General features: G+C 36.9%; 1 protein-coding gene across 1 annotated transcript in view; it reads left to right on the forward strand.

The window, feature by feature from the left end:
• Window positions 1-2,473: 2,473 nt before the first annotated feature.
• Window positions 2,474-19,874, forward strand: part of C15H18orf63 (chromosome 15 C18orf63 homolog) — a 29,720-nt gene continuing 12,319 nt past the window's right edge. Inside the window, exons 1-7 of the mRNA XM_060118381.1 lie at window positions 2,474-2,607; window positions 4,813-4,891; window positions 7,095-7,151; window positions 8,944-9,055; window positions 9,963-10,004; window positions 11,470-11,546; window positions 18,927-19,036. Of these exons, the coding sequence (XP_059974364.1) occupies window positions 2,474-2,607; window positions 4,813-4,891; window positions 7,095-7,151; window positions 8,944-9,055; window positions 9,963-10,004; window positions 11,470-11,546; window positions 18,927-19,036 (611 nt within the window). The remainder of the gene's footprint in view (window positions 2,608-4,812; window positions 4,892-7,094; window positions 7,152-8,943; window positions 9,056-9,962; window positions 10,005-11,469; window positions 11,547-18,926; window positions 19,037-19,874) is intronic.

Raw genomic sequence — 19,874 nt, forward strand, 5'->3', positions numbered from 1 at the left:
CCGAGGGCCCCAACAGAGGGAGAAACTGCAGCTCCAGAGGGGCCGAAAGTTGCTTAGACCTCACAGCCTGGGCGTTCACAGCGAGTTTGGTTCTCTTGGGGTTTTTGAGTCACCACACGGAGAATCTTGCAGGTACCTGTTCCACCAGGGCAGAAATGTGGTCACAATTTTATTTTGGAATCAGCAAGTTTTCCATTTGTCAGCTTGGACGTGAAAGATGCTAGTCTCTGATCAGTATGTTAATTAACAGTTCATCCGTATATGTTATATATAGTATATCCGGGTTTCGAGCCTTAACATTACAGTTCGTATACAATCTAGGAAGAGAAAACAAACTTTTAATTTGTAAATTTTGCCAATTATGAACTGAAAAAAAATTGTTTTAATGTAGTTCTAAATAGTAAAATTAAATAAATTCTCACCTATTCCTGAACAGGTCAGTGTTGTTTACATACAGTTGTCCGAGCACTCTTGGAGGATTGACAAGAGAAAGGGAGGACCACTCGCAGGAATTTCCTGGTGACTTTGCTGGAAGATATTTAAAGGAAAAGTGAGGCAGAAAGTACTTTTAGTGGGAAATGTGTTTTAGAAATGGAAGTAACAAATCTCTAACTTTCGCCCATGTCTTTGACCTATTTCCATTAAAATATGCACAGTTGTACCTCTGGGCCCAAGCCATAATCAGTTCTTTGTTTTATATTTTACTTTATTTATTATTGATGCCCTTTACTGAAACGCTTCAGAGGAAGTGAATTTTAGCAGAATTGTGAAGTAGATTGTGTGGCCTTGGAACTTTGTACTTCATTTTTATTTTATTGTATTTATTTATATTTTTGGCTGCACTGGGTCTTCATTGCTGCGCGCGGGCTTTCTCTAGTTGCGGCGAGCTGGGGCTACTCTTCGTTGTGGTGCGCGGGCTTCTCATTGCGGTGGCTTCTCTTGTTGCAGAGCACGGGCTCTAGGCATGTGGGCTCAGTAGTTGTGGCTCGTGGGCTTCAGAGCGCAGGCTCAGTAGTTGTGGCGCACGGGCTTAGTTGCTCCGCGGCATGTGGGATCTTCCCGGACCAGGGCTCGAACCCGTGTCCCCTGCATTGGTAGGCGGATTCTTAACCACTGTGCCACCAGGGAAGCCCTGTACTTCATTTTTTTAAAAAAATATCACAACAGGAAGCATTTACATAGGAGAGTAGAAAAGCAGAGAGAAGGAAGGACTGTTTCCATTTTTAATATCAGAAATCATCTTGATTAGGTATTTAACACCTTGTGTGACTTCGTTTGTGTTAATCATTTCCAAGAGTACTTCCACTTTTAAAAGAACCTAAGTGATCTTTAATGATGAAAATTTCAAGCACTGTGGTACTTGAGTGAGAAGGATGTGTGGGCAGCAGAAGGGCATTGCCACTGCTCCTCGAATGGCACCACAGAGACGTTTGGTTCCTGACATCAGACCTAAGACTGGTCACACTCCAGGTTCCAGGACTGACATGTTACTACTTTTCTTCTTAAAGAGAGAAACTATGTAGGTGTTTAAAGGTTTGAAGTACTAGAATACCAGTTACCTTCCCTGGATGTATTTGTGTGCCCTAGAGAAACTGAGCTTAAATTATATGCTTTACTTTTACACTGCAGCTTTCTTTTCTGTCGTACATAAGATCGACTCCAAACGTACACCCTCTGAATTATCAACTGTAAAATGTGTCCCACATAGAAGTTTGAAAGCCAGATAATTAGTGGGAAAGGAAACTAGATAAAAATTTAGAGATCTCAGTAAACATTTTCTTTCGTGTAAGATAATGAAAATATATTCTTCAACTTTGAAGTGCTTTATAGAGATAACGTGAAACAGCAGAAGACTTTGCTATACATTTTGATTTTTTTAAATTATTCTTGTCATAGGAAAGATTTCATTTTCCTGAAAACAAAATGAAACTTAAGAATAGCCAGAAACTTTAGAAGGAATTTGTTAAATAAAAACAATATAGTAGAAACATATCTAGTACCCAGAACAGAGTAGACATTTAATACACATTGCTGTGGGGTTTTTATATTATTTGTATTCAAATTATTCTACTTGTTGTATAGAACTGCAGGTTTAAAATTCTAGCTTATATTTTTGGGGTGACAAAAGTGTTCTAAAATGTATCGTGGTGGTTGCAACTCTGTGCATATAATAAAAACCATTTAATTGTACACTTTAAATAGGTGAATTTTATGTTATATGCATTACATCCTTATAAAACTTGTACCCTCCCCCAAATTCTAGATTATCGTTAGAAAACCTCAAAGGTAAAATGTGAATGATATTTAACTGCTGATGTTTGCTAACTTGTTTTTATCATCTTATACTAACACAATATCAAATATTCTGTAATGGATTGGTATTGAAACCCTATTGGTAAAATAGTTTGCTACCCTTTTATTGTTGTTTATTTTTAAAGGCCTGATTACTGAGACATTCAGTCAACAAGAAAGTATGAATGACTCTAGGAAGCAGTCACTGTTCTTCATCACACTTCCAGATTTACACAAACTCTGTGCTGTCAGGATAATATTGAGTAATGGAGTGGCAGATACTGAGATGAGGAGTACACAGTTGAAGATATGCAGGTAAAAAAACACATCTTATAACTTTTTGAGACCTTTAAGAGCTGTTTTAGTAGTATCTCCTTTAAAGCAAAATACTCATTTACTCAATTTGTTTATATAATTTTGAGATAAAGGAATCCAGTTTTGTTCTAATCAGGTATATTGAATTACATTTAGGGGAGGACTTGAAATACTTGAGATAGACTATCTCACTGTTGAGATTTTATATTTGCGGCTTCTTGTGTGATATTTTAATTTAAATATTTTATAGACATTGATGAATTAAGTCAGGCTCCCAAAACATAGAGACAGTAATTAATAAATATATATGAAGTACCTACTGTTTATGAAACACTTTAGGAGATACTGTAAGCATTTTAGATTAATATAATTTTAAAATTTTCAGGTTGATATAAGAGTATTTCTCAAGAGTATTTCTCCAAGAACTATCTTGAAATATCTGACCCAAGATAGTCTTTGAAAAACAGCTTAGTTGAAGCCTAAAGTCACTGTGATTACTGAGGACCCACCATGTATTAGTCCCTTAAATTGTTTGAGACATTCACAAAAGAACTCTTAGAATACATAACAATATTATATCTGTAACTGAATTTCTTGGAGAGGAACAAACACGTATAAGATTGCTAGGGGCCAGAAATAAGACACTCTTGGGGTGTCCTCCATTTTGCTCTTATTTATAAAACTTTTCTCCTGCCCACTGTATATTTTCCCACTCGAGTGCAGCCAGGAGTCTGTACCCTTCCTGCTAAGGTACAATTTAATACCCATTGAGCATTCACTTGTGACCCCTTTGGGAAACAAATAAGTAGAAAACCTTAAGAGAGATTTTTTGCTGTTCACCCTCATGGGTCATGCCCATAGAGAGGGGTGTTTTGACTCATCGTTCCAATCACTGACAAAGAGGCTGGAACAGAGAGAGCAGAGATGTGGTTGTGTCAGACAAAGGCAGGCCTTGCAAAAGCACTTACCTGCTGCACCACAGTTCCAGAAAAGATGAGGCCACCAGAAACAGATTGACCCATCTCACTTTTTGATGTAATCCCCCACACACTCCTGGTTTTTAAAATTTGTTTCCTTGATGATTAATAGTTTTGAAAATTTTTACATTTCCACCTCTATTCCCTTTTACGTTTTTCCCATTTTTTCCAACAAAATTATTGATGGTAATTTGAATTGTAATGATTGTTGTTGTAAGTTCATTTGGCTTTTGAATACTGTACTAAAACCACTACCCACTTCATTCTGGCTTGGAAAAAAATTCCTTTTTGAAGAAAAAGAATCTAGTCAATAGTTCTCACACTAAAGTAGTTGATAACTTCACTGATGGGTGAATCCTTAGACTCTTTCCTCCAGTGCTTCTGACCACTACTTTAAAAAAAAAAAGGGGGGGGGAAATGGAAGAAACAGGAATTAAAAGAGCTGTATTCTTCACAGTGGTTAGACTTTTTCAAGTCTATACTTAAGATAGAATTGGAGTTTTAAAAGAGAAATTTTGAGGACTTCCCTGGTGGTCCAGTGGGTAAAACTCTGCACTCCCAATGCAGGGGGCCTGGGTTTGATCCCAGGTTGGGGAACTAGATCCTGCATGCATGACACAACTAGGAGTTTGCATGCTGCAACTAAGAGTCCGCATGCCGCAACGAAGATCCCACGTGCTGCAACTACGACCTGGCGCAGCCAAAATAAATAAATAAAATTAAAGAGAAATTTTGGTTCACAGATGAAAGGAGTTAGGAAACAGATGCATGGACAAGTTTTCATATTAATATATCTAAAACTTTATAATTCTCTTAATTCAAATCTTGCCTGATTGCTTACAGTGTTCAAGGTAATATGCTAAGTGTGGGGAGAGATACAGAAATCTATATACAGTCCTTGGCTAGAAGAAACTTAAACTTTTGATCGGAACTAAGCAATTTTTTTTTTTGTGGTACACGGGCCTCTCACTGTTGTGGCCTCTCCCGTCGCGGAGCACAGGCTCCGGACTTGCAGGCTCAGCGGCCATGGCTCATGGGCCTAGCCGCTCCATGGCATGTGGGATCTTCCCGGACCAGAGCACGAACCCGTGTCCCCTGCATCGGCAGGCGGACTCTCAACCACTGTGCCACCAGGGAAGCCCGAACTAAGCAATTTTTAAATGTTCTGGAAAAGGAAAAACAGAGAGTGGGCAGTCCACTTTAAAACTAATACATTTCATCTCCACAGGCAATTGCTGTTTTTGCACCAAGATATCCTGACATCACCTGTACCTGAAATATTTACTCAAATTTGGGTGGTGATGGCGGTTAGTATTTTAACATTTTATAAAGTATTATTACTAATTATTGGGAGCAATATTGATAAACATTAATTCATGTATTAATTAAAGCTCAAATTGAACATGGTTTATGAAGACAAATTATCTTGTGTTGTAGCTTGATCAAACCATTAACAGACTTTAACTTTGATATACCTGATGTTTAAGATCCATTTTTGTGGCTCTAAATTCATATTTAGTTTTCCCTGTCATTAATGTTAAGATAAAGATTATCAATGAATAAAGTACGTTACAGCATAATTTTCAAGGTAGCACAGACTTAATCCTTTTCTTATATTTTATTCTTTAGAATTACATTTAATATAAAAGAAGAAGTTTCTTGTTCCAGCAAATCTCCAATTGTTTTTAAAGAACTTAGGTCAATAGGTTTTTTTTTTTTTTTGAATTTTTGAATTTTATTTTATTAATTTTTTTATACAGCAGGTTCTTATTAGTTATCCATTTTATACATAGTAGTGTATATATGTCAATCCCAATCTCCCAATTCATCATACCACCACATGCTCAATAGTTTTTTTTTAATTTGGAAATTTCATTAAAATTTTTTCTTAGTAAAATTAGAACAAGAAATATATTTCCAGTGCTGTATATAACTGGGAATGATAAATGAAGTACCAAGAATCTTTATAAAAATTATATTATCCTGAGATTTTTGTCAAAAATCTTTCTGAAAATCCTCTTATTCTGAGATTTTAATTCCCCAGAATCCAGTGAAATCAATATTTAATAACAATGCTGATAAGCCATTCAAAATCTTCTTCAGGCCTTTTATTTCTCTTCTAGGTTTTATGGTTGTATGTCCATCTTTTATCTTTTCATCCTTAATATAGCTATTAAGAAAGACAAGCTGTTGGTGAACAAGTAGACAGTAAAGTCTCTTATTTGTGTTCTTTTCTACCTGAAAAATTTATGAAACAAGGAGGACATTGTTTTAGAGTTCTAGTAAATTCTAGTACCCTAATCTTAGCAAGAATAGTAAGAGGAAAATTGCCATCTAAAAATATGTTTTACTTTCTTACAAAGATATTACACGCTGTAAAAATTTTTGCAAAAATATTTAAAATAGAAAATGGGATTATTATACATACTATTTTGAAACTTACCTTTTATTTCCCCTTTAACAGCCTGTTCTGTGTCAGTATATATATTTTACTCATTTTTAAGGATGTGAAATATTTCATTGTATGGGTGTATAATAATTTAATTATTACCTTCTAATGCTCATCTGAGTTTCTAGTCTTGTGCTATTATAAACAATGCTTCAGAAAGTGGAAATTATATCATTTTTATTTATCTGGTAGTTTCTGTGGGTTAAATTCTTAGATGTTGGATTGCAGTACATTTTAAACTATAATCTACATGCTGCTAAATTGTGCTCTGAAAAGCTTGTACTAGATTACATTTAATAAATAGTGTATAAGAGAACCTATATTTCAACATCCTCACAAACACTAAATATTAGCAGTCTTTGCGTATCTGCCAATTTGTTAGGTTAAAAATATCAATAATATCTTCTTTTAATTTCTGTTTCATTGGTTAGTTGGAACACCTTGGCCTGTTGAACTTTCTCTTGATCTTCCACTTGTGTCCATTTTCCTTATTCATGGTTTTTTTTTTTTTTTTTTTTTTTTTTTTTGCGGTATGCGGGCCTCTCACTGTTGTGGCCTCCCCCGTTGCGGAGCACAGGCTCCGGACGCGCAGGCTCCGGACGCGCAGGCTCAGCGGCCGGCCATGGCTCACGGGCCCAGCCGCTCCGCGGCATATGGGATCCTCCCAGACCGGGGCACGAACCCGTATCCCCTGCATCGGCAGGCGGACTCTCAACCACTTGCGCCACCAGGGAGGCCCCCTTATTCATGTTTAAGAAATTATTGTTTATTAAGAAAGGTATTAAATATTTATTATATGAAATTTATTGGCCTTTTCATTTATATGGTTTCTGGATTCAGGTCACTCCCAGAAAGGCTTTCCTCACTTTGGAATGTACCCACAGATTCTATTTCAGGACGGGAATGATTATTACCTGCTTCTTTCTCCTGGGCATAGAAACTGTTAAGATGATGGCCCTCTGCTTTGCTGTGCTGTATAATGTTTAAATTCTTTATGTAGTGCATTATTTCATAATATATTTATGTTAAGTCCTTCTTATCAATGTGGATTTTTTTAATAGATACCATTTTATAAAGCTGGAAAACTCAATGCCTATATTGAAAAATATGGAGCTAAGGTAAGTTTTAAAAAGGATAATAATTCCAGATGTTGTTTATATTGATTTTGTATTCAACTTCTTTTGTCAGTAAACAAAAATTGGAGTATCTTTGTCATAAGTTATTGCTATGCATGTGAAAGAACCAACATTTTTTTCCCCGGAACAATTATTTTGTGCCCATTTAATAGAGAAAGAGGGGAAGAGTCTTAATTTTGTTGGGTACTTTCTTGCAGGCATTTTATGTGGCATAATTTCACTTATCATCTTTATCTTCCAAGGAGTGAATATCCCCATTTTTACAGATGAAGAAAATGAAACCCAGAGAGGTGAAAGTATTGTCCACAATCATATAGCTAATAAGTAGAGGAACGAAACAGTATAGATTGTATTTCCCGTGGTGGTGAGTGTCTGGATCTTAGCAAGAAACAAAAATGAATGCATGGAGCTGAGCACCTGTCATGTCTCAGTTCCTCAGGCCGTGGAGACTTTGCTGGGGCTCCCTTCATGTGTCTGCATTGATCTCTGAGGCACTGTATCCTTGGTTATTCTAGCAGCCCATCCAGGCATCGCTGCTGGCTTCTGTTCCTAGACCTAGTGGGGTTCGGGTTAATGAGGTTTTCGGTCATCTCCAGGATGAGATGCTTTCTTTAAGTTCTAGGAGGATGATAAGATCTCAACAATACCTGGAGATTCTTTGAAGTTCCCTAAGAAATGTTTGAATAACCTGAAAGCTGGTTTTAGCCATCATTTACAATCTGTGGGAAGGCAGTATTCTTTCCCACCCTTGTGGAGCCTTCATGATTATGCTCAGTTTTTCTTTATATAGATATTTTCTACATGATAATAATCACAGCAGAGATTTATTGCACATCTATAATATACCGAGCACTTTACTTGTTTCTGGAGATAAAGCTGTGAACCAGCTTTCATGGTTTCCTGCCTTCGTGAATCTTAAAGTAGGAAATAATTCCCTCCTTTTTACCTATTGGGTGACAGTTATCTTTGGCCCGCTCACTTTTCTACATGCTAGCAAAGGCAATGGCAATGTTTTCTTTTGGGCTACATTTGTAAGGACGTTTGTATAGCAAACAGCCCTGAGAAGTTTCCTCATATGCATGTGCTCTTCCATATGTAACTGAATACTCAAGGAGGGACTCCGCTGATCTCAGAGCTTTCTCTCTATGCAGCTCTCTTCTCTCAGTACTTAACCCCCAAACTCTAGCTTCTTTGGCCTCCCTGGACTCTGAGTTCTGTCTGCTCAACCCACGGAGCCCACTGCCTCTTCCAGGATTCCTCCTCCCTGCACTGCAGCCTGGAAACCCTCTTTAATCAATATGCTAGGGGTACTCATGAGTTTCCCATCTGATCATTAAAAGTTCTGTACAAGTAGAGATACTCTGCTGCTTGCATGTGTGCCCATGTAAATATTTAATTGTTTTGTGTTATTGAACTAGAGTGAACCATAATGAGAAATACTACAATATAGTTCTGGACTTGTTTCCTTTGTGTACAGCAAAATACAAAGTAAAGTTTAAGGTCCTAGCACCGGAGCTCCAAAAATTTAGGCTGATTGAGCCAGGATAAGCAGGTAGAATTTGCCCATTATAGTCATAATTTCAAAGTGAATATATTTTAACACTTCTTTAACTTTAGAACCAGATAGGATTAGCTGTAGTGATGACTGTACCTTATATCCAGGATAGCCCAGTTTGTTAGGTGGTGATCTAAACACACAGACATTTTTCTCTGAGTTTATAGGGACATAACAATTGCTGTGAACTTGCCCATATTTTGTGCTTTAATATTTTAGGTGGAGGCTCCACAACAAGTAATTCCTGTAATTCTTCAGAGCTGCCTTTCATATTCACTCACAGCTAGACTTGCTCCAGCCTGGAATAAAGCTGGCCACCTCTTGGTGCAAGGTGACTTTATCTCTTTCAGTCATTGGAGCTTTCTGAACTAGCTTACTGCTACTGTGTACATGTGTTTTTAATTTTAAGATATATTATTTTTAGGGAATGGTTGTTAAAGCACAGCCCCAACCAGGCATTCTCAAGCAAGCCCACCTCAACATAAGTGTCATCTCCTTACTTTGGGATTATATCCAGAGGGCTCCTGGTGTTTCTTTGAAAAAAATGTTTTTATTATAGAATACTTGACGTTTAAAGAGGAATAAATATAAGTTATGGAGCATTATAATAAAATGAACACAAATTACCAGTATTGTTGGAACCAAAAGTCTGTTCGAATTTTTTGTTGAGATCTAACTGTTTTCTAAATATTTTATACCAGGAATAAATATTTCAGGGAAGAACTGGGTATTTCTGTCCTTTAAATTGAAGAGATACTTTTTGACTGATTATATTTTTTCTCTGAATTGTCATTAGATATTCATATAAAACTTCATTTAATTTATTTATTCATTTATTTATTTTGGCTGTGTTGGGTCTTCATTGCTCCACGGGCTTTCTCTAGTTGCAGAGAGCGGGGGCTACTCTTCGTTGTGGAGCACGGGCTCTAGGCACATGGGCTTCAGTAGTTGTGGCACGCAGGCTCAGTAGTTGTGGCTCCTGGGCTCTAGAGAGCAGGCTCAGCAGTTGTGGCCCATGGACTTAGTTGCTCCGCAGCATGTGGGATCTTCCCAGACCAGGGATCGAACCCGTGTCCCCTGCATTGGCAGGAGGATTCTTAACCACTGCACCACCAGGGAAGTCCCTAAAACTGTATTTTAAAGCATTTTCCATAGCTTTGATAATTTTACATAAAAAGGTTATATTAAGCATGATTTATAAGTTTTAATGATATGGCATATCCTATGAATTTTTTAAGGAAGAGAATTTCTTTCTCAGATGGGAAAGCAAAGTGCTGTTGGTAAGTAAAAATACGTAAGTTAATAGTTAAAACATTAATATAATAACAGTTGTTTAAAGAATGGTACAGATGGTTAGGTTGTTAAAATCTTGATTAGATTATATCAGAATTTAATCATATATTGTTACAATCACAGTTTTACTCAGGAAATCACCTCTGGTTCAAAATATACATTCTACTTACATAAGAAAAAAATTCACTTCTCTTAATTGGAATAAAAGCTATATTTTAAATTTCTCTACTTAAAGAACACTGTGACCAAAAAGGAGTTTAATTCTGCAGGCATTTATAAAGTATAGTTTCCATAGCCATATCATAAGAATTCTTTAGTAGTGTTGTAAGTAAAAACTTTATTTCTTTTGAGTACATGATTCTTTTTCTTCTTAAAAAAAAAGATTGTCTAAAGAGACACAGATGATTTAAAACACACAGTTGACAATATGGTTTAATCTGATTCTTTCATTGATGTGCATGGTTGTATTGCAGGTAGACATGTTCCTAAATAGTAGTCCAGAGATAGCAGATGGGGGAAATGCTGAGCCAAGGAGACATTATTGTCAGTCATGGTAGCTTGTACTACCATTTGGCCATAGCCTTAAATCTCAGACTAGCACCTATAATCCACAGAGTATTTGCTCTGAGTTGACTTTCAAGCTGAAGCCTATTTGCCCTCCTTGCTCTGGTTTTATGTTTAAGTGGGACAGTGGCAGTCACTGTGCATTAGGTCTGGATGAACGGGTTCATTACCTAAATTTAGTTCCATCCCCAAACACTGTCAGGAGACTACAGCTGTCAGAGGTTAAAGATAACAGTTTAGGAGAGCAAAATTCCTCAATCATGTGTTAGAATTTTTTCTTCTAGTTTTACTGAATGTAATATTCTATGGCAAAACTGACAAATTGTAGATGTATAACACTACCAGTACACCCGAAGCCCCCTCGTGCTTTATTCCAGGTACCACTATCTGACTTGTATGAGTAATTTTAATCACAAGAAAGCAAGATAGAAGCCTTGGGGCTCTGAAAGATCTGGAATATATCTGCCAGTATATTTGAGGACATTTGTTAGTAAGACTAGTGAAGTCAAAAAAAAGCATGGCCTGGTTCCTCTTCTAATTTAAGAAGAGCCTTCATCTTTCACATATAATAGATGTCAGATTTCTAAAAAGTATTTTGTTGAGTTTTCCTCTCAATTGTGGGATGTCTCATTTTTCTTATTGTAACCCTACCCTACAATTACGTACCCACATATGCTTTTGTCTTCTTTTAGATGTCGTATCTATAGACCATCAAATATTATATGGTGATTATTTGAATTTTACCATGTGTGAAAAAAATCCGTTCTCAACTGAGTTTCCAACTTGAATAAATTGAGTTAAATTAATTTCTTTTGTTACTAAAATACTTAATTTGATAGGATAGAGTAATAATTCCGGAAAGTTCACAGTTAATAATTTTATTTTCAGTATTAGACATCAATGTAACAGAAACTCAAGTTTGTCTAAGCATAGAAGCGTACACAATCAGACTGCCACCACCTCAGGTACCACATATTTTATTTCTATAATTAACCTTACTATACTTACTATATAATTAATATATTTATTATTATTACTGATATGCTAGGAGGTTTTAATTTTTAACAAGAAGAGTGATAAGAAAGTTTTTATTATCAAAATCCATATTATTAAATGCTTGGTATATTGATATTGTCCTAAATCTGTTTACCAAAGAAAACACGATTCTGTCAGTATAACACAGATCTAATTATATTACTCCCTTGCTCAAAAATCTTTTTAGGTGGCATTCAAGACTCCACAACCCTGCCCTGGCTCGGCAACCACTTCGTGCCTCTTCTTTCATCTCCAAATGTTAAAAATGCTATTTCAGCTCATACTAAATGTAATAACCCCCCATTGGCATTATTAAAGCTTTTTTTTCTCATCTATTTTTTACACATAACAGTTTTTTCCTTCTTAGTGGAAGGATATGTCTTTTATTTTGCTGATTCTCATATCACCCAGCATAGAATCTTACACATTAATGGTAACTCAGTAAATGTTATTTTCCTTTTTCTATGACAGTAGTTCTCAACAGAGAAGGGTGGAGGGCAAAATTAGTGATTTTGTTCCCCATGAGACATTTGTAATGTCTGGAGAAAACTTGGCTGTCACAAAGTGGGAGGGGTGTGTTGCTACTGGCATTTAGTGGTTAGAGGCCAGGATGCTGCTAAATATTCTACAGTACACAGGACAGCAACCCCATTCCCATCCCCACAAAGAGTTTTCCAGCCCAAACTGTAAGTAGCGTCCAGATTGAGATACCCCACTTATAGCACAGATGACTCTTCCTTTGCTTAGAGTGCCCCTCTGATTGGCTGTACATTATGCTTATTCTTTAAGGGCCAGCTCAAATGCTACTTTATTCATTTCTCTATAATTTTTTGATTACCTGTTATGTTGAGGCAATAGACAAGTCAAAAATGAATAGGATCTACTTTCTGGCCTTCAAGAGTTATGTAAGCCAGTAGGAAAGCTGACCTGAATATGAATAATTGGAACTGTTACTGAGTCAAAGCCCGTACTGCCCGCTGCACGACAGTCCAGTAAATTGAAAGATGAGGTGTTGGGACAAGGAGTAGTCACTTGCCAGCAGACCGAGACTGGTGGGCTAGTGTCCCAGAGACCCATCTTACCCGAGTTAGAGTTCAGGCTTTTTTTTTTTTTTTTTTTTTTTTTTTTTTGCGGTATGCGGGCCTCTCACTGTTGTGGCCTCTCCCCGTTGCGGAGCGCAGGCTCTGGACGCGCAGGCTCAGCGGCCATGGCTCACGGGCCCAGCCGCTCCGCGGCATGTGGGATCTTCCCGGCCCAGGGCACGAACCCGTGTCCCCTGCATTGGCAGGCGGACTCTCAACCACTGCGCCACCGGGTAAGCCACAGGCTTCTTTTATACTAAAAAGGGAGGGGTGTGGCTAGTTGTTGTAAACTTCTCCGTGCCGAATCCTTTGTTCTTGCGGCTGTCCATGTAGGTCAGGTCACGATGTTCCTGTAAACCTCCAACAAGACAAATGTTATTCTCTGTTCCACAACTTTCTATCTCTATATGAAGGAAAAGTGTTACACCTTTAAAGGTCAAACCTGGGAGGCAGAGCCTTGAGAATGGGCCATCGTGTATATTTCAGGTTTGTTCTTCTCTGTTACAGAATGGGTGGCATAACATGAATATCTGGTACTGATGAGGAACCTTCCCAAGGCTCCAAACCCACTGTGATCTCTCACTCTCTTTTAAACCTTCACACTACTCTTCACCATGCTCACATACTTATTTGTACTTTTGTTTATTTATTTACTTTAATATTATTTATTTATTTGGCTGTACCTGGTCTTAGTTGCGACACGTAGGATCTTTGTTGGGGCATGCGGGATGTTTAGTTGCGGCATGCAAACTCTTAGTTGCGGCATGTAGGATCTTGTTCCCTGACCAGGGATTGAACCCGGGCCCCCTGCATTGGGAGCACGGAGTCTTAGCCACTGGACCACCAGGGAGGTCCCCCTATTTGTATTTTTAGAGTTATACTCATTTCTGTATCTCCAAGTTGCCTTATAATTAGCTTCTTAGTGACCAGTATTTTGTTTTACTGCCCTTTGAATTTTCTACAGATGATACTTCTGTTTTATATATCTGAGATTTGAACCAATTAGAGAATGACAAAGAAGAGTATGACGTATAGAGATCAGAACACCACCTTTATTACTAGGATGAGAATATAATTTATCATCCAAAATGAACACTTTTGAGAGTGAAAGGGACACTAGCTAACCCAATGGGATACGGGCCCAATGTGTATGAACTGGGATATGTTAAAAATTAAAAGCAGATCAATCAAAATTGTATTTATTAAGAGTTTATTGTGCATAAAGCTATAGTTTGTGAACTGGGAGTCTTCAAACCAACAGTGGAATGAAGCTTAGAGGTGTGTTGTTATAGGACAGCTTATATAGCAAAAATGTGGAAGCTGTTTAATCTTTATAATGATTGGTTATAGCAGTGGGGTTTCCAAATGACAGGGGATTGGTTAAAAGTTATTGTAGCATACCACTTTGGAAAACAGTGTGGTTCATTTATGATTTTTGGAGGCATTTACAAGAAATAATCTAAGTTAAATTTTGCTTGTGTTGCAGAATAAGCTAAATTAGGTTTTGCCTTTGTAGCTTAACTGGTATTGTCTGCCTAAGGAATTTTCAAGTTTGGTCTTCATTTTAATTATTTTAACAGATATACGGTCACACTGTTTATTACTCAGAAAGAAAAACAGCTACTGGAGAATGTGACCTGTCTGAACCCTAGAATTAGGTAGATTGACCCACAAACTTATGGCAGTAACAGAAACCCACAGATTCACTTGGGAGATCAGGCACCATTCCCAGTATGACTGAGAGAATACAGAACACCACTCTTTGCCAGCAGGCCAGCTCCCAAGAGGACGAGGTAGGAGTTGTCCCAATTTTACCAACCAGATAAGCCATCCCATCTGCCCTGGGAGGGGTGAGTGAAGGAGAGTTACATCATGAATATGTGTTACTAGATCGTTCTCGACATGGAAGCAAACACCAGAAATGGGGGCGATACGCTCCTCTCTTCTGTTCAACATTTACACTCAACAGATGCTTGTTCAGTTTATTTAAATTGATTCCCTAAATTATAATTGCTCATCAGTTCCTCTAAATCTTACTTTGCTTATACTTTTGATATGTCATTTTTCACCCCCAGACTGCTATAAAAATTAGTTTCATACATGTCTATGTTCCTACTAAGTTGTAATTTCTTTGAGAGTCTGGGTCCTGCCTTATTTACCTTTGTTCCCAGTATACTAAAAGATAATTGGATTGAATTTTCATTTTATCAAAATCTAGTATTGGTTATAGGTCCGGAGGGGGGAATAAAGGTGAGGAGGAGGATATTAACCATCTCTCTCCTTTCTAGTTCATCTTCTACACTTTCACTCTCCTTATTAAAAATCTACCATGGCTTCTATTATCAATAAGATAAAATCTCAACTCTTTAGTATAATATACCAGTTGACCCAAATTCATCTCCCCCATCATTGCTCTCCAAGTAGCCAAACTACTAATTGTTTCTCAAAGATAACATGGTCTTTCATATTTATACGTGTTTGCTCATACTGTTCTCCAAGCTTGTCATGTCCATTCTCTGGCTCATCTTCCCACTCGTCTTTCAAGGCTTATTTCAGATATCACCCCTCTGTGAAGACTTACACAACTCCCAAGACTCACCTCTCTCTGTGCTCCCCTGGCCACGTGTATCACATATTCTTGTCCATGTAACTATCTCATTAAACTTAGAAGTCTTAGAAGGAAGGGCCTGTGTCTTAATGGATTTTTCTATCATCAGAGCCTACCATAGTACCTGTCACTCCAGTAAATATTTGTGGAATGAGTGGAAGGTTGAGTGGAGTGGAAGACTAATTTATATGTTGAACTAAGTGACATTTGTTTCTATATCCTCTTTAACTCCTGTGGGCTACAAATTGTAGTTTTCTAAATTCTGATCTTTGATCCTATCTAGGCAAATTTTAAGACAGTTTATCATAATTCATTATGAGAAATGGGATTTTAGCCTTTATCTTTAGAGTTTAAACGGATTCAAGAAGTATTTGAAACAATAATTTACTCATTTATTGAATTTTAGACTATTTTAAACTTTAAAATAATGCATTCCTGACAGTTAAGTGTTTAAAAAGAAATTTATATGCATAAACTGCTGTTTTACTGGTGGATGCTTTGCGATTATAATTGAATCCACAGTTACATGAGGAATAGATTCCAGAATAGCATTATGTAATCTTAAGCTATTTGCCTTGATCATTTAATTATATGGAAAATTTGAGAAGTGGGCACCTGGAAACAAATTTGTATTTATTCCATAGACAACTATTTATTGGTTGTCATTATGTATATGTGCACGGTGCTGATGGAAGACATCTTTTCCTTCCAGAAGTTTTTATCTTGGTCAGAAGAAAAGGCATGCACACACAACTTACCAGAAGAAAGGAACATTTCCTCAGCACCGGTTAAATTCACACACCGAAAAAATTCACTGTAGGCTTAGAACTACATTAAAGTCCCCAGTTCTGCACTTATTAGCAGTGCCTCTTTGGGCATGTTACTTAATTGCCCTGGATCTCTTGTAAATTGAAGGTAATGATGTTTACCTCATACAATGTTAGGAGGTTAATGGGATAAAGTACATTAAGTGTACATAGTAGAGGTTCATAAAGGATGGCTATTGTTATTACTTCATAAGTAAATTGAGACACAGAGTTTAAGTAATTTGCTGTAGGTCATAAAGGTGAATAGATTCAGGATTTAGATTTTGTCCTTCCACTCTCTTCTTTCTACTACACTACATACTTCCTTCACCTAGCCTTGGGTTCCTTGGCTCAAATTTTTATGTCCCAAAGAGCCTTACAGAAGTACATACCTAATAAGTATTGAGTAAAAAACACAACAACTGAATCGCAGTTTTTTTGGCAATAGAGTATCAAAATAATTGTTATAGGAACTATGTTTCTTTAGGAATTCAGAGAAAAAGGAGATATCTGAGGGAATTCATATTTGAAACCTTTGGAACTTTGACAAAATTTTCCTCTCTTGAATCAGCTCCTTTTTTGATTTCTCTGAAACTGTTTTGGTATTTTTTCCCCAGAATCTCCTCCATTCATTCATGGCTCATCTTTCTCTTATCACAGTGTAAATGTTGCTTATCACACTGTAAATGGAACCTTTGGGTTCCATTTTCAGCCCTCTTTTCTTCTCCTTCACAGGCTCACCCATTCCAGGTGTGAACCTATACAGTGATACCTCCCAGACATCCTTGTGTAATTTCAGCTTGTCTGTCCTTTCTCTGATACTTTCACATGAATGTACTAATGGTACTCAGACTCAGTTGTGTCTAAAACTGAATTATTTACTTGTCACCCTCCCCAGCCCCAACTCTGCTCCTCCTTTGAATTTACTCTTTTGGTCACTGGCATCAACAGCCAGTAAGTCCCCCAGCCAGAGGCTTCAGGGTCATCTTTGGTTCTTGCTTGCTATATCCAGTCGCTCTTCAATAGTCTACCTTTGTCTCTGAACTCTCTTCCTCTCTGTCTTCATTTCCAGTGCTCTAATTTAGACTCCTTTCCTTTGCTTGAACTATTAAAATGGTCTCCATTTTGGCCTTCCTGTTTCCAGCATTTTTCCTTCTTGTTCTCTAATTTTTCCTCACAGTGTCAGCAGAGTTCTCTTTCTAAAACAGAGGTCCCCAACCTAAATATCTCTAGTATCTCAGTGTTGCCTAGGGAAGATAAAGTCCAAATTCTTTAGGTTGGCATTATAAGGAGGAAGTGATATTTATTGAGTACCTTCTTATGTGGGTTTGCTCACATAAGGACACAAATATTTGTTAAGTAAATAACTTCAGAAAACTCTTAAGTTGAGAAAGACCAATATAAACATAGTGCTAGTATCATGGAGATCCCTGCAGCAATTGCCTTGAGTCCCTGAATAGTGTAGAAAATACTCAGAAGGATATAAACTCAAGCTGTGTAAGTAGATGTATGTGAGAACTCATAAACTGCAAACATTTGGAACTGATACCCACCTTCTCTGAATTCGATTTCAGGTTCTGTTTTCCCTTAAACAATTTATTCATCCACCTGCAGCCAGTCTTTTCTAACAATCATAGCCAGTCCTGCACTGACCATCTTTTTTCTTAACACACAGCTCAGGCAACTAATCTCTTAAGCACAGAATATCACAGCACAAGATTTATTTCCAGTGTACAGCACAATAGGTATCTTTTCATTCTTGGTGTCCTTTCAACATGACCAGTGCTTATCATCTTCCTCTTCCTACATCCATGGTTTTTTGCTCTGCCCTGCTCCCCATTTCTATTAATCTAATAAATGCAATGGAAATTCAGAGAAGGATAAGTCACTGAATGTGGAGGAGAAGGGTCTAGATTTAGGCCTGTAAGGTTTGTATTGGTAGAACTCAGATAAATCAGAGTGGGGGCAATGCTTTAAGCCAGTGCATTGTTAAAATGCTTATGACTTGTCCAGGCAATAAGAAATTGACCAGGTTAGCTGGAGTTCATTGAAAAGCAGTAGGCAATAAAGTTAGAATGTTGTTTCCCAAAAGATGGATGATAAGGGCAAATGATTGTGAACCGTTCTCTCTAATCTTAATACAGTGTCCTCTCACCCATTAATATTTTATTTTCCACCTCACTTGAGGTCTGTCTAATCTCTGTCTCACTGTAAGAAAATGCCCCACACTTCCTAGGGTGAGAAAACTGTAAGTGGCAAGTTGTTGGCTGCCTACAGGCTTAAATACCCTACAGACAGGGCACCTGAGGACCAGAGAAAAAAGCATTCCAAGACATGAAAAAGGGATACAAAAGGAGAGTGAGAGTATTGGCTCTGTTCTCTCCCCTCCAAAAGACCAGATAGAGGTGTAACTCCCTAACACATCCTCCAGTTAAAAAAATTTTTTTTTACTTTAGTTAAGATGCTATTCTGACAAAATGTAAATACCTTCCTTTGGACAGAGATTCAACTTCTTATAAATTAACATAATTAAAGAAACTGAAAACCAGTTCAAATAAGTACAAAATAGGAGTTTGGGTTTGGAAGATAAGAGGGAAAGCATGAAATATTTGATATACTGTATAGAGGAGAAACAGGGTGAGCGGTAACACTGATTATATTATGTAAAGTGGTTATGTATGATTCAGTGTAATAGCCTTTGAAACTATATAATGCATAACTGACTGTGTAATAAATCTGTGTTGTTTAATGTTTCCTTTTGTTTGCCAAATTCTTTTGAGGACTTATGCATTAAAATCTTATTTCTATTAAAAGCTAAGAGAATTTGATATTTCTCAAAGTATTGTAAAGGATTTTGAAGCTAACAAGAATGATGTTATTGCGGGACATTCGATTTTGAGCAACTGGTGCTACGTTTTGCCAAGGTAAGATTTCAATTTGTAATATCTAGGGTGGGTTCAAGATAGTAGTTGTCTCTTATTTTGCTTCAACATTGATATGTGCAAAAGTATAAACCATTTTTGTGAATTTTTGAAACTGAATTATCACTTTAAAAAGGTGTTGAAACAATATTGTCATACAGAAGCCACCAAATTACTAAAATAATTTTGTTATACATTTACTTTTTTTTTTTTTTTGCTGAACATATATCCAACAAAGCACCTTTACTGAGAATACATAATATATTGAATATAGTACTCTTACAATTCAACAATATACAATTCAATTAAAAAATAAAGATTTAAACAAGTAATTCACAAAAAAGATATATGGGTGGCAAATAAGCACATTAAAAGATGCTCAACATCATTAGCAGTCATTAGGAAAATGCAAATCAAAACCACAATAAGATACTGCTACACACCTACTAGTATAGCCAAAACTAAAAAGCCTGATATAATATTGATGAGAATGTGGAGGAACTGGAAAACTTATATATGATTGGGAAGAATGTAAAATGGTACAACCACTTTGGAAAACAGTTTGGCAGTGTCTTTAAAAGTTAAACATATACCTACCATGCAGTTCAGCCATTCTACTCCTAGGGGTTTACCCAAGAGAAAGGAAAGTATATGTCCATACAAAGATTGACATGTATACACTGATGTGTATAAAATCGGTGACTAATAAGAACCTGCTGTATAAAAAAATTAATTAAAATTAAATTAAAATTTATCTAAAAAAAAAGACACAAATGTTCACAGCAGCTTTATTTGTAATAGCCAAAAACTGGAATGCCCATTAAAAAGTGAATAGGTAAAC

Source organism: Mesoplodon densirostris, chromosome 15 (genome assembly GCF_025265405.1).
Source record: "Mesoplodon densirostris isolate mMesDen1 chromosome 15, mMesDen1 primary haplotype, whole genome shotgun sequence".
NCBI lineage: Eukaryota > Metazoa > Chordata > Mammalia > Artiodactyla > Ziphiidae > Mesoplodon > Mesoplodon densirostris.